Below are 15,018 nucleotides of genomic sequence, written 5' to 3'. Positions count from 1 at the left end.
TAATAGAACAATAATAAAAAATCTATAATAAATAATCTATAGAGTGCCGCAGACTCAAAATATAGTTATTGGTTGACTCAAAATATAGTTATTGGTTGACTGAAAAATAACTTCCTATTTGAAATTAATCTTTTTTAAATATACAGATCTAAGTCTGAAGCCTAATGAAGTTGAAGGCATGTTTTGTTTTTTATCATAAATTAATTTTAAAAAAAACTAAATATTAAAAATAAAATTCTAAAAATCAAATTTTAAGAAAATGATTAATATTAAAAAAAATAACTGAATAATATAAAATTAACTAAATTTAAAAAAATTACGAAAATTAAAAATTAATTATAGAAATAAAATTAAACAAATTAAATTAAAAACATTAAAATTAAATAATTTAAATCAATTTAAAATTATTTATAAAAATCGAAATTAAATAAATTATTTAAGATTAAAAATTAATTATAAAAATCAAAATTAATTATAAAAATCAAAATTAATTATAAAAATCAAAATTAATTATAAAAATTAAAATAAATTATAAAATTTAAAAATTAAAAATAATATTTTCAAATTAAAATTTAAAAAAAATAAAAATTTTAAAAAATATTTAGTTAAAAAATTAATCTTTAATTAAAAATAAATAATTAAAACAAAATAATTTTTTTTTAAAATTTACTTTGAAAGCATTTTAAGTTTCAAATACAAATTAATAAATGTTTTTTAACTAAAAAATACCCTATAGAATCAATATTTTTTTTATACAGTTTATTTACTTGTAGGAAGTGCAAATCTACAAATTTTCTTCTGTGATGCCTTATCCAATTAAGTTATCAATTGTCTATTCAAATGAAATGGAATATGTTTTTCCGAGAGAGAAGCGTTCTCTATATCTGTTTAAAGCGTAAATTTTGTTTTTAATTCAACTTATTTCTGCTTCAATCATATTTTCAATTTGAAAAGAAATTACAATTCAACCCAGTACACGTTGAAGCGCTGGATGCAACTCATTGTCGTTGTACTCAAATAAATATTTCATAATATGAAATGTCTCTTTAACAAAATACGATATTATAAAAAAATAAAATTAAAAATAAGTTAGTGGCTGACATAAAAATATTAATTTTATGCCTTGTTAATCAAGATTATTTCTGAACTTCGTAAACAAATCTTTTGTTTATCTAACTAACGTAGAATTGCTTACGAAGCGGGCTCTAAAATATCTACTGCTATAATTTTTTTTATTAGGTTCCCTCAAAAATATTTGTTCATTACAAAAGAGGATTCTGATGGTAGAAATTAAATATATTCTTTGCATATAGCATAGAGCCTAGGTAAAGGATTTAAATGGACAGAAATTATGAAAGAAAATAACAGGGTATTTTGAAACAATTGAAAACTTTATAATTGAGAAGAATAAATTGATACTTTATACCTTTGATTTGAGTATTTTGAAACATGGAAGAATAATTATATGATTCGATATTGCAGAATTGTCTGCAAATATTTTCTAAGCAAGAGTTAAGGCGTTTATTTAACATTCTTAGAGAGAAAAATAATAATTTTTATATGCGTAAAAGTTAATTTTGTTATGAAAAATTATCGTTTCATAATAGCTAGTAATTAATGTAAGTATTCTGTATTATTAATACTTTATAATTGTTGGAGTATTTATTAATTATTATTAATTTGATTAATATTATTAATTAATATTATTAATTTGATCGAAGCGAATCCTCAATATTTAGCAGAAAATATTTACTAATTAGCGTTGCGATGTTTGTTTAACGTTTCATAAAAAAAAATAATTTTGTTACAGAAAACACACAATTTATTATGAAAATTTAATTTTTTCATTATAGCATTTAATGCAAATAATTATTTTCTGCATGATATGTGTTTTATTAATTTTGAAATACATATTTCCGTGATGATTAAATTTGTTTATGCTGAAAAAAATTGGTTTTTAGTACTAAACCTATGATGTGATGACAAAATAATTTCATCCTAGAGAATTTCATTCGAATTGTTTCTGGGACCTAATTCAATATTTTCATACGGTATAAATATTTTCCATACTAGGTACGCTATGTTAATTTGATAATTTAATAGCGGAAAATATTCATTTAAAAAAAATATCATTTTAGTTATAAAAGATAATAGTTTTATAATGGTAAGTAAGTATCACAAGTGAAAGAAATTTCTGTTTTACATTAGATGTATTTTATTAATGTTGAAATAATTATTTACTTGCTGAATAAATTTAGTTATACTAGAATACCTTATTTTTCAGTACATAATCTTCGATGTGATAACAAAATAATTTCATGAAAGTGAATTTCATCCGAAATCAAAACAAAATAATTATTTTTTCAACCCTAATATTTCGTTGGTACCTTGGATATCTCGTTATTGGCCTATAATCAACTAAAAAATTATTAAGACGATGTTTACCTAAGTGAGTGACGATTTTACCTATCTTACCACATAACGTAAATGGCGATTACGCTGATGACAAAATTTTATTGATTAAAGAACGACAAATTTAGCCTACGGGAACAATTAATCCACCAGAGAATTCTATTAAAAGTCCTTGCTGGAGCCGTGATGACTCAGGGGACAGAGCGTTCGTCTGCCAATGAGGTGAACCGGGTTCGAATCCCAATGATGGCTGGTAGATACGAATTCCGCATCTGGCTTGCACCAACCACAGTGCTGACGCAAAATATCCTCAGTGATAGACGGATCATGGGTTAGAGTTTCCTTGCCGTCAGGCTAACCGTTGGAGGTTTTCATAGTTTTCCTCTCCATGTAGCACAAATGAGGATTAGTCCTACAATATAAAATAGTTTTCTACGAAAGCAAATTTCTCCCAATACCTGATCCAGGAATACCCTTGTCTTCTGGATCGGGTTCAAAATTACAAGAGAACGGAGTTGAACATTAGCAGTCGTAAACTCAAAAAATTAGGTGGTCCATTCAACGACTGTTATAAAAATATAAAAAAAAGTTTTTGCTGCGATAGCTCATTTATTTAAAGAAAGTGAAAATGATATAAAATAAAAAGAAAACATATATGTATCTCTTAAATCTTAATATCCTGTTACTAACAGAGATGTCATGTCAAAAAATATGACATGAGTGACGATGTTTACATGAAAATTACAAACGCAAAACAAACTGGCGAACACACTGATCACAAAATTCTTTTGATTAAAGAACGACAAATCTTGTTTTCACGAAAGATAATCCACCAGAGAATTCCATCAAAAATTCTTCAAAAATGAATCAATGACACAGAGTGAAGGGTGAGAGGGCAACGTGCGCTCTATTTCTGTGCTTAATTTATACGTGTATGGCCTACAAAATGTATTGTTCCCTTTTTATTTATTCTGGAATCAGCAATCTGTCTTCGTATGACGTCCGAGTCAAATAATTATTTACAATTAATTGCTTGGGGCGAGACAAATTTTTTTTCCAAAGAAATTGGGTCGTTGTCATTTGGGTTTATTATTATAATCCGGCAGAAATGAATATTAGAAAGATTAATACTTTAAACATCTTCTTTTACATGGAATAAACATCCATTTAATTATTTACGATAGCAATTAATTGATTGATTATATTCTTAAATTATTTTCATTTTAACATCAGTGTCACCAGCAGCATCTTATTTAATTCATACTGGTTTAACCACGAGCGGTATGGTTTTAACGGCTATTTTTTTAAAACACTTGTGCGTGGTTATAAATTTTAAGAAAAAAGAATTTTGACTGCCTGATTAATTATTCAATAATACTTGTCTGTTCTTACATAAGAATTTTTATATCTTGATAGATTTTGCTTTACTAGGTAAGAAAAAAAAACCTCCAAAAATGCAATTTTTTCTTTTTCGCATCCATTTATGAAATAAATGGAAGAGCTTAATGGAAGAAAATTATAAGTGACATTTTGTAGAGAGAAAAAAAAATTGGAATTTCTAGAGGACGGATTTTTATTCGTATTTAATAAAATGACTTGGCATTTATTGCGTCCATTTCACTGCTCCCAGCGAATGAAAGTGGCAGAAAGTTGCAAGTGCATTTGCAACTTTCACTTATATTTGCAAGCAATCAGTAATTTTATAAAACTTTTTGTTTATCAGCAAATTAAACTTCTACATTTCGAAGGGTCTGACGTGAACAGTTTGAATGGGAATTACAAATTTCGGTAATTATAAGGAGACGCAATGAAGACAAAGTATAATCTTCATTTACTATTTTCAAACTATGATGTTTAAAACTCACTTACTCGAATTTACCAAAGTGTCCCTTTCAATCTTTCTAAACTTAAACTTCAATTATTTTAATTTTCAAAGACGGGTACCAAATTATTATCTCCTTTTATAATTCATACTTCGCTGAAATCCTCCAATGATGACGAATTCTCATTGGTAACTATATTCTCTGAATTTCAGAACATAGTAGAATTTTAAATTTTTTTTCTCCGAATATTATTACTAAAAATTCAGAGAATCATTAAAAATTAACGGATATTTTCAAATTTGAAATTAAGAACTTTTTAAAAAGTTCGATTGCTTAAAGAACTTGATTGCACATAAAATTTATGAACTATCAAATTACATTTGAGGTATTTTCTTAAAAAGAAAATTTTATTACATGCAAAGACACAGCTCATAATAAATTGATGTAACTGAAAATCTCTTTTACAAATTTTAAACTACAAGAAGTTTTTTCTAAACTAGTTAAAACCATTTTCACTTCTATCTGAATTTCTTCGATTTTAACTTCATTTCTCTACACTAAATTTAATACAGATCAATGTATCTTAATATTATTACTTGTTGTTATTAAGCAACATTTATTTTGCTTGCTCATAAACGATAAGTCAAAGATTCACATATTAGCTTCAAAAAGTTGATACTTTTCAAAAGAAATTGTGATTGCCTCGGTCAATAAAAAGTTAATAACATAAACACTTTTGCCTTTTATATAATTTAAAAGATCATTTGTCAAATCCATAATTTTTATGTATTATTCATACCTTCATTTTTTTTTTAAATTTGACATTTTTAATAAATTATTTTCAGCTCTCTGATAAATGTAACAACTTTCTCCTGGTTGAATAGGCTTTTGATTCCTTTATTCAATAATTTTTACAGAAAATCAAAAATATTTGAAAAATTTAACAAATTTGTAATTGATGCAAAATATACTAATTTATCAGTTATTAAACTGATATAGTTTCTCAGTAATTTCACTACCAAATTAACCCATTAATATTAACGCTTGACGCTTCGATTTTTACCCAATGTAAAGGTTATGGAAGATTTTTTTGTGAAAGGTCCTGTTTTTTTCTTTAAACTTGTGAAAAATCTACTGATAATTTTGAGAATATGAGAAAACAAGGCCCTGATCTTCTGATATGGTAAAAAATCACAAAAAGCAGCGGAGTCTCCATACATTTTTGTAAAAGTTCCTGTTTTTTTTAAGGATTTTCAAAAAACCTATTCCCAAATCTCAAATTATCGTAAATTTGGTTCTTTCTAACAAGCAGGTTATGTTTTTATGAATATGTGAAAATGAAAAACACAAAAACCATGTCATTCAAGAAGTTGTATTTCTAAAACCATGAACTAAAGGAGGCATCGACGCCGTTTCTCAAAAGAAAAACTTTGTAATGTCCATTTTTTAGAATAAAACAATTAGTGAAGGGTTCACTTTCATAATAAAATAATTTGTGAAGAGTCCGTTTTTACGATAAAATAATATTTTGTGAATAGGAGAGAAATACATTAACAGACCACAAATTTCTCTTAAGAAGATCTCTACGATATATTAGTCAATTGGAAAAATAAATAAAGATAGTCCTGGTATAAGAAAACTATAGTAAATAATTATCGGTCATTAATGTCAAAAATTATTCAAAATTGGTCTAAATCGAATTGAAGAAAAATTTTGCAAAGATGCCCATTTTTTAGAATAAAATAATTTGTGAAGAGTCCGTTTTTACAATAAAATAATTTGTGAAGAGTCCGTTTTTACGATAAAATAATACTTTGCGAAATGACATTTTTAACAATAAAATATTTTGTGAACAGGAGAAATATGCATTAACGGACGGGAAATCTCTCTTAAAAAGATCTCTAGGATATGTTAATCAATAGGAGTCCTGGTATAAGAAAACTATAGTAAATAATAATCAATCATTTATAACAAAAACTATTAAAAATCGGTCTACTCACAATGATGGACTTTATTCTATCTTAACAGAGCTGCTACGCAAATATATTTAGCCTATTATCAAATAATTTTGAATGAAAGAAAAAATCGTACCTCAAGTTCAATCCCCAGTGTCCTAGGTGAAGGTGGTACTACGATGTTGTGGGGAAGTGCGACACTACCAAAATCGACTTGCGCTTCTTCGCACCATACACCAAACCAGTCAAAGTCATGGACGGTGTACTCGTCCGGTAGTGTTATCACCACTGTGCGACCTGTGTACTTGGCGAGGGGAGCCAAGCTGAGGAGAAACATTTTCTCTATAATAATAGTTTAAATAATAAAAAAAAAATACCCCGAATAACTTTTTACCTAGTTATGTTTATCAAACTTTTATTACGTCAGTAAATTAATGCTTTAGAATTAAATTATGAAATCAGACACAGATATTTTTTTTTTCATTCTACTTTTCAATTTATGTACATTTTGACGTGTTGCTGACGCAAATAATATGTAAAAATAACGCACTCATTCTTACCTAGTAAAAAGTAGTTGGTAAAATAATCTTAAAATAAACGAATTTATTTACGTAAATTCTCCATTTTTTGCTATAATTCGGCGCTTCAGCTTACGTAACTTTTGACGTAAATAATGTGTAAAAATAACATACTCATTCTTACCTTGTAAAAAGTGGTTGGTAAAGTATTCTTAAAAGAAACGAATTAATTTACGTAAAATTTTACGTGAATTTTCCATTTTTTGGATAACTAATTTTTGATATAATTCGGCGTTTCAGCTTACGTAACTTTTGACGTAAATAATATGTAAAAATAACATACTCATTCCTACCTTGTAAAAAGTGGTTGGTGAAGTATTCATAAAAGAAACTAATTAATTTACATAAAATTTTACTTAAATTTTCCCTTTTTTGCATTACCATTTTTTGCTATAATTCGCCGTTTCAGCTTACGCAATTCTTGACGTATTGTTGACTTAAATAATATGTAAAAATTACGTACCATTCTTACCTAATAAAAAGTGGCTGGTAAAATAATCTTAAAATAAACGAATTTATTTACGTAAAATTTTACATAAATTTTCCATTTTTTGCTATAATTCGTCGTTTCAGATTATGTAATTTTTGACGTAAATAATATGTAAAAATTACGTACTCATTCTTACCTAGTAAAAAGTTGCTTGTAAAATATTCGTAAATGAAAACGAATTTTATTTACGTAAGATTTTGCATCTTTTGGATAACCATGTTTTGTTATTAATTCGACCTTTTTTAAATTTAACGAATGGCTAGTAAAATTTAAAGGTGAAATATACGTATTTTTGACGTATGGTTCTCAGCTACCTAAGTACTAACCTTTCCCTTTTTGATATTATTGATCAGATAGTGTCTGATTAATTATGAGTCTAAGTTAATTATGAGTTAATATAAGTTAGGAAATTATAAGCAAATTATGTGTAAAATTGCATCTAAATGACAAGTTTTTATTATTAACTAACCTAAATCTGACAAAAAAAAAAATATCTATATTTTTTTGAGAACTAGCATTCAATATTTTAGTCAACATTTGGTATAATGTTATCAATTAAAAAATAATATTTTATGATTTTTTCTGTCTAAATGTTTTTACAATGTGATTGTCTATTGACAAATATAATTGCTTTTACTCTTGTTAGAACTTCTTATTACAATGAATAATTATCAGAAAAGGTATTGATTTAAGTAAGCTAACTGATAATTTTATAGCACATATCTATCCTATTGTTTGATGGGTCGTTAAGATTCATGGTCGATAAGTGAAAACAACTTTGAAAATATCCTGCTGTGTACATAATATAAAACATGCTAAATTACAAAAATTATCTTATTTAAGCTATAAATAAAAAATAATAAATAATTTTAAATAATTGTTTATTTTAATTATTTTATCGCATATATGAGTTTATTTTCAACTAAGCTACGTAGTTACATAAAGACTACATTTTCTACCGTTGTATAACGACCGGGTCTTAAATATGAGCTCTGAAAGTAGTGGAAAAAATTGAGACATGTTTATGAAAACAAAATATCAGCTTACCCACAAACAGAATCAAGACAAAAACAAAATGTGTTTATTCGGCACATGGATGAGCTTTATTTTAATTAAAATATATAATTTTATTTATTTATTTTAATAAACACGTAAACTATTTTTTTTTCCAATTTTTTTTATATATAATTCCTACTTTAAATGCATTAAAATCATTTTTACCATATAAGTCGGAAATCATACAAAGAAAGGCAAAAACGATCCATATTTTTTATTCCTCTTCTATTTTTATTTGATCCATTGGGAAAATTGATGTTTCGCTAGGTTTTTTTTTTTTTTTCCACGACCGCACACTTTTCGACTAGATCAACTTCCTCGCCATAATCGCAAATAAAGAGTTAAAAGAGTCATAAAATATCTTTCTAACGTAAGCATTAATGAAATAAAACAGCCCAACTAGATCAAATAAATAAAAAAAAGCAGACGATAATTTTGGAACTTCTTGGAGTTAATTGTATTTCAGAATCTTTTTCTTTTCTTTTTTTTATTTCCACCAGCGTGAATAATATTAGTCACAGTCATTTAATAACAGTAAAAAGAATCTGTAGCTGAAGTAGCTTAGAAGCAATTTCAATAATGTTTGAAGTAAAGAATGGTGAAAGCGGAATTCAAAACAATCGTAAATGAACTACAAAAACAAATTAGATGAAATTAACCTTATAGTCATAACCATGACGCTGACTAATGACAAAATCGAGATAGTATTATTACGTTACTCACGTTACCCATTGGTTAAAAGTTTTTTTTTTTTTTCTGATTCGATTATCATTAACACAATATTTCCACACAATATATCTCATATTATAGTCATGAGTAGACAAAAACTAATACTTATTATTCATTTAACGCATACATACTTTACATATTATTAATTCAAAGTACTTTCTTGATTTTTAATAGATTAACTTATTCATAATTATTGCCTCGGCGGTGATTATTAATATAAATACGAATACCGACGAAGAAAAAGAATTTTGTGATATCTCAAACACATATGGTCTGAAATTGAAAATCAATTCAACACAACGGCAACCGGACAAACATCAATTGATGCATTTTTTTTCCATTTATGACTTGAAATATTGTAGTGTTAATGAATATCTATCCAAATATATATATATATATATATATATATAAATATATATATATATATTTAACCAATGGATAACTAGAGATCGCAGTAATGAGATGACAGTAATTTCTCTCTTTCGTCATTAATCTGGTATGTTTCGATTGTTTTTAATACCTCCCTCCACCACCACTCTTATCGTTAGAAGAATTACCTCTAAACTTTTTCAAACTTTTTTTAAAAAAATTTCTTCTTTTCACTATAATTAAACAACTAAAATATTCGTGACTAAAATATTTCGTTATAGCTGCTCTTAGTATAAATTTTCAAAACCCTTTATTGAAGCGAGGAAAAATCGAGAACAAGTCACTACTGAAATCGAAATCTAACAAGTCACTACCAAGGAAAGCGAGACTGAATGCGTCTTATTCTGTCTGGTTGCCGAAAGAGTGAGAGGGGAGTTGAAAGGTAATTATAAGAAGCGCGCGCATCGACGTTGTAGAGATCAATCATACTATTTTTGATCTTCTCTAGTTTGCTCCCAAGTAAGACGGTAGTATTTTTAAGAAAAAGTCATAGTTTTAAAATTCGTTTTCTCAGGAACTATTCGACCGATTTCGTTCAAATTTTGTATTTCTCCGTGTAAAATTACATTCATTAAAATGATGAAATTAAATATCTTACAATTCAAAATTTTCTCGACTAATTATTAAATAAAATAATAAATCTTTACTAAAAGTTATTTTTTGCGTAGAATTATTTTTGGAAAAATGAGATTTATAATTGAGTGAAAATTTTTTTAAATTCACATAAAAAGTTCTCCAGATATAGCGAAATACGAAAAAATTACATTAAGTGGTCCAAACATTGGACCACTCTCCTGACTAACAATTGGGACTATATTTCCCCGATTACATAGAGCAGTGTTTCCCAAAGTGTGGTACGCGTACCCCCAGGGGTGCGGGAACAGTTTAGCGAGGGTACGCTTTCTAATGCGAAATATCTTGTAACAAACGAAAATTTTATTTAAAAACAAATCTAGCCATGAAAATTTACGATTATGTATTTTTCTATTGGCTATTTTTTTGCAGAGTTAACAGTAAATAATGAGGGGTGCCAACAGCCAGTTGTGATTTTTAACTTTTGTGCCATTTTATAGTAAAAAATATATTCAGTTTCTTATTAGTGGTACACAGCCTGACGAAAAATTTAGAGAGGGTACACAAAAGTCGTAAGTTTGGGAAACACTGTCATACAGGGTTACAAATCCGAATCCTTCAGAAAAAAAAGTATGTTTATACAGAGAAAGGGTGTTTTTGTGTCTGATTTCGTAACTTAAAATATCACCTGCACTATTTAATTAGCATATATGAAATCACCCCTCCAAACCCTTAAGATAGAACCATTATTCCAGAACAGGGGTTTCCAACTGGCGGCCCGGGGCCGCATCCGGCCCGCGAAGCCTTCTTTTGTGGCCCGCGTACTAAAATATATTAGTTGTCATTTTTTTTTGCAGACAATTTTCGTAAAAAATCTATATGGATTTAAAATACTTTTCTCGTTAATAAAAACCTAATTTCTTCTTTTCTGTGAAATTTAACATACCAACGGTGCAAAAAAATTTTTTTCTCAGGTTTTGCATCCAAGAAAACATTTATTCAAATACAAAAATAATCGTGTATGTTGCTCTTTTTTATTACATTTTTTTGTATTTTGTGAATATAATTTAGCATGTGCGTATCAGAAATTTTTTCTAAGAAATTCTCCGATTTAACTTTTTGAAACCACTCATTTTGGACGAAAATATTAACACACACATTTGTAAATTTTAAATTTAATAAGTAAATATCTATTCTCTGGTAGTTACAGCAGACAAACCTCAATTTTCTCATTACACATGTTATGTGCTACTATTTAAGTTTTAATACCAACCTTTTTAAAGTTTTATATCTTAACAATTAGATATCTGTTGCACATTAATTGTTAAAAACATAGGTGCACATTAAAGTTATTGTAGTCCGAATTTTAATTATTTATTTATGTCTTTAAAATTATTATTAATAACAATTAAATATTTTTAAAAATCTACTTCTTATTTTAATTTGTAATTCAATACTTTATTTTTTTACAACTTGGTAAAAATCTGACTTTAATATTTAATGTTCCTTCAAACATAAAAGAGTCCTACATAAAAGTTTGATAAAGTTGCTGCCCGCCATTTGAGTTGTGTTTTTAATTGTGGTCTCATGTAAGTTGGAAACCCCTGTTCTAGAACGTGAAAATCCGATCATTAGATCAAAAGTTATTCATTGTGATCCGTTAATTATTTGCTCACTGTTGTAACATAAAAAGCGGACATTACTAAACACCTGAGCATTTTAAAGAAAGAAAAATCTTGAGTTTAAAGTGCACATAATTTTTTCTCTTACCTGCCATCTTCATTAGCCAGGCGAAGACCTCTAGGGTGTTGACGAGATCCTCTCGAAACCCACCAATAACCAGCTTAGAAAAAAAAAATTAACTGTTAAAATTTATTCTCAATTACCAGAAATGAAAAAATATGTATGCTACCCTGAATGACCGAAATCAAGAAAATATTAACTTTCACTGGTGCAATCACATAGTCGCTTTGATGAATGTCCAAAATATTCGTTATATCCGATTTTAAATTAATTTATTCGTTGATATTATTATATTTATTCTATATTTTAATATCTGCTACGGATAGTTTAAGAGAAACATCAGTATTCGTAGCACCGGTTAAATGCATACCGGGCAGTGGCACTTAACTTTAAAAACTCATCAGTGTAGGGCATACCGGGCAAATGCATATAGGGCAGTGGTGCTGAACTTTAAAAAAAAAACATCGATGTAGGGCATACCGGGCAGTCGCACTGAATCTTAAAAAATATTGTAGGGCATACCGGGTAAATGCATATCGGGCAGTGGCACTTAAGTAGACCTAGTATATATATTTCGGACATTTACCAAAGCGATTATGTGATTCTCAACATTCACCGGTGGAAGTCAACAACCACCGATTTCGGTCATTCACAGTAAGGTAGAAATTATTTCAAATAGTGACTAAAAATTTGTTTAAATTTAAACGTGCATAGAATAAATAAGATAAACGTAGGTTATGTTGCTTTAAATAATAACAGTTAACTAATACTAAGCCGCATTAAAATGCACCAGCATATGTGCCAGAAGGACTGTAGGCAAGTTAATCATCGATTTTTTGCTTAACCGAACTGAAATCGAAAAATTTCCTCCAAATCACTAAATAATGCAGATGTTTACAAGAATCGATGTTGACTAAAACAGTTTTCTGTTTAGTAAAAACATAAATTGTTAAAAAGAAGAAGAATTTTTTTTTGTTGTTGTATATATTCCATATTTGACATAAACTTGGCGAGCGACAATATTCATGTATTTCATTTATTTTGAGTGTATTATGAAAACATTTCTAATTTCAGGTCATAAAATGCATGAAAATAACTCAAAAAACTAAACATTTTCATAATATAAATGAAACACGAAGCGATTTGTCTCACGACGAATTGCGCTACTTCTGTCACGTGATGATATACTATCTCGATTTTAACATAAACGTTAGTGAATGGTTCGTATTTTCACAATTAAACTGTCCCCCTATTTTGTTTCAACTCCATCGATGCGGAAGAAAAATTTACTATGAAACGATCATTTACATTTTACAAAGTAAGTTATATTTCATTTGGAAATATTTATCTTCGTTTGAATTGGTTTTATGAACTTTTCCCCCTCATTTGGCGTCGATATTGGCGATTTTACGAGTAGCCATTAACCCATTTCCCTTCTACGTAACCGCCCCATTAGATAATTTTCTTCATTTATTGCTTTAAAAAGAATGGAGATAATGGGGACCTCAAATTGAGCCAAACATGACGAAAAGTTTCTTTAAACTTATATTTAATAGCATTATAAACTATGCATGAAATGACTGAAAATAGTGACAAGTTTTTGTTTCTTCTTTTCAAAATTTTAAGATAAAGTGAGGTCAAAATAAAAATGTATTATTGATTTGATTAGAAATTACAGAAGGCTGAGTAGATGAAAGTTTCTTTTTTTATTTTATTTTATAACCGGCGGAGAACAGCCGACCCAATTTTAGGTTTACGACTACTAATGTTCAACTCAGTAGCCTCGTAATTTTGAACCAATCCAGAACACAAGGAAACTCCTGGATCAGTACCCCCTGTTTTTTCATCGGAACATGGAGGACTTTGTGACTCGACAGATTTAACGTGCATCAGTCACCATTTGCTACGTGGGGAGTATTCGGCTGGCTGGGATCGAACCCACGACCTCTTGGATACGAAACCAATGCCCTACCAACCAGGCTATCCCGGCCCCTTAAATGATATTTTTAGTGAATTTGATTGAATCCGAATTAAAATTTATAAATTACTCTGTTATGTGGGATGAAAATAGAGATTATGCCTTGTCTGCAACGCCTCCAACACTAATTTAAATTACTTGAGTCTTAGAGATCGCACTCATGGTGAAAATTGCGAAAAGAAAAATATTTTAATACGTTTTGTTGTTGCTTTTTTTTACTCTAAAATCTCTTAAAGACTTTAGTACCATCATCCACTGAGCTATCCGAAATTTAATGAATTAGCGGAATTCGTCTGTAATGGTTATTTCACATCCTTTGTTCCGTAATTATTACGTTTTTGATCTTGATCTGTATTCCAAATTAAAGTACTGGAATTAAAAGTGGTGTTTCTTTACTAAAAAGTAATATATTATCGAACTTATTAACGGGTTTTCAATTACTAAACAGTGAAAAAGCTATGTTCACTTTTACAGTAAACTTTAGTTATACTGGGTCCAGTCAATCTATGCTACTAAAGTAAATATATACAAGTTAGGTGTGTAAACGAATCGTGATTTGGCTAAATCTGAATACCAAATATTCAGGGCCGAATAGCAACTTTTTTTTCCAAAAAAATATCATTAATAAATGTTATTCTGTATATAAATATTTTTTGTCGTTATTGAAAAATAATCAAAACTTAGCTGTATTATTGGTATTTAGTAAAGAGAAAAAAAAAACTCAGGTAAAAATGTTTAAAAAAAAAACAGGTATTTAGAAGTAATTAAGCTAAGTAAACACTTGGCTAGCAGGTTTTAAATAAACTACAGCTGTAAAGTTTAAAAAAAAAGAGAAATAGAAAACATAATATTGTCTTCTGTCTTAAAACAAAACTTTAATGCAATGTTACCAGTTATTTGTCTTACAGTACAGAAATGTTACAACAAAAGAATGATGTCGATTAGGAACTAACCCTTAAAATGCTGCGTCAACGCAGAATAACAAGCAAAAATAAAACAAAGTAAGAAGAGCTCTCAAATTTTTAAACATGAAGTGTTGAAAAAACGAACCAAATCATTTGCCTGAACAAAATTTTTAAAAAAATTATACCAAAACAAAACTTTCGGTTAAGTATAAAGTAGTCTAGTTTCAATTCTTCCAAACTTCGTTTTCCCATTTGTCTTTTAAAACATAAATTAACAAGTTTTAAAACATAACAAATGTGTGTAAGAACAATGTATAGTAAAAAATACAATTTTAGATGATTCTTTA

General features: G+C 28.1%; 1 protein-coding gene across 1 annotated transcript in view; it reads right to left on the bottom strand.

Annotated features, from left to right (window-relative positions):
• The window catches only part of LOC107453272 (protein Skeletor, isoforms B/C), a 77,124-nt gene that overhangs the window by 30,009 nt on the left and 32,097 nt on the right, over nucleotides 1–15,018 (bottom strand). Inside the window, exons 6-7 of the mRNA XM_043050114.3 lie at nucleotides 11,816–11,888; nucleotides 6,327–6,513 (exon numbers count right to left, since the gene is read on the bottom strand). Coding sequence (XP_042906048.2) covers nucleotides 6,327–6,513; nucleotides 11,816–11,888 — 260 coding nt within the window. The remainder of the gene's footprint in view (nucleotides 1–6,326; nucleotides 6,514–11,815; nucleotides 11,889–15,018) is intronic.

The sequence above is a fragment of the Parasteatoda tepidariorum genome, chromosome 2 (genome assembly GCF_982258835.1).
Source record: "Parasteatoda tepidariorum strain Cologne lab strain chromosome 2, Ptep-v5.0, whole genome shotgun sequence".
Lineage (NCBI taxonomy): Eukaryota > Metazoa > Arthropoda > Arachnida > Araneae > Theridiidae > Parasteatoda > Parasteatoda tepidariorum.
Note: the sequence above shows the minus strand (reverse complement) of the source record. Positions and strands in the feature narration are given on the sequence as shown.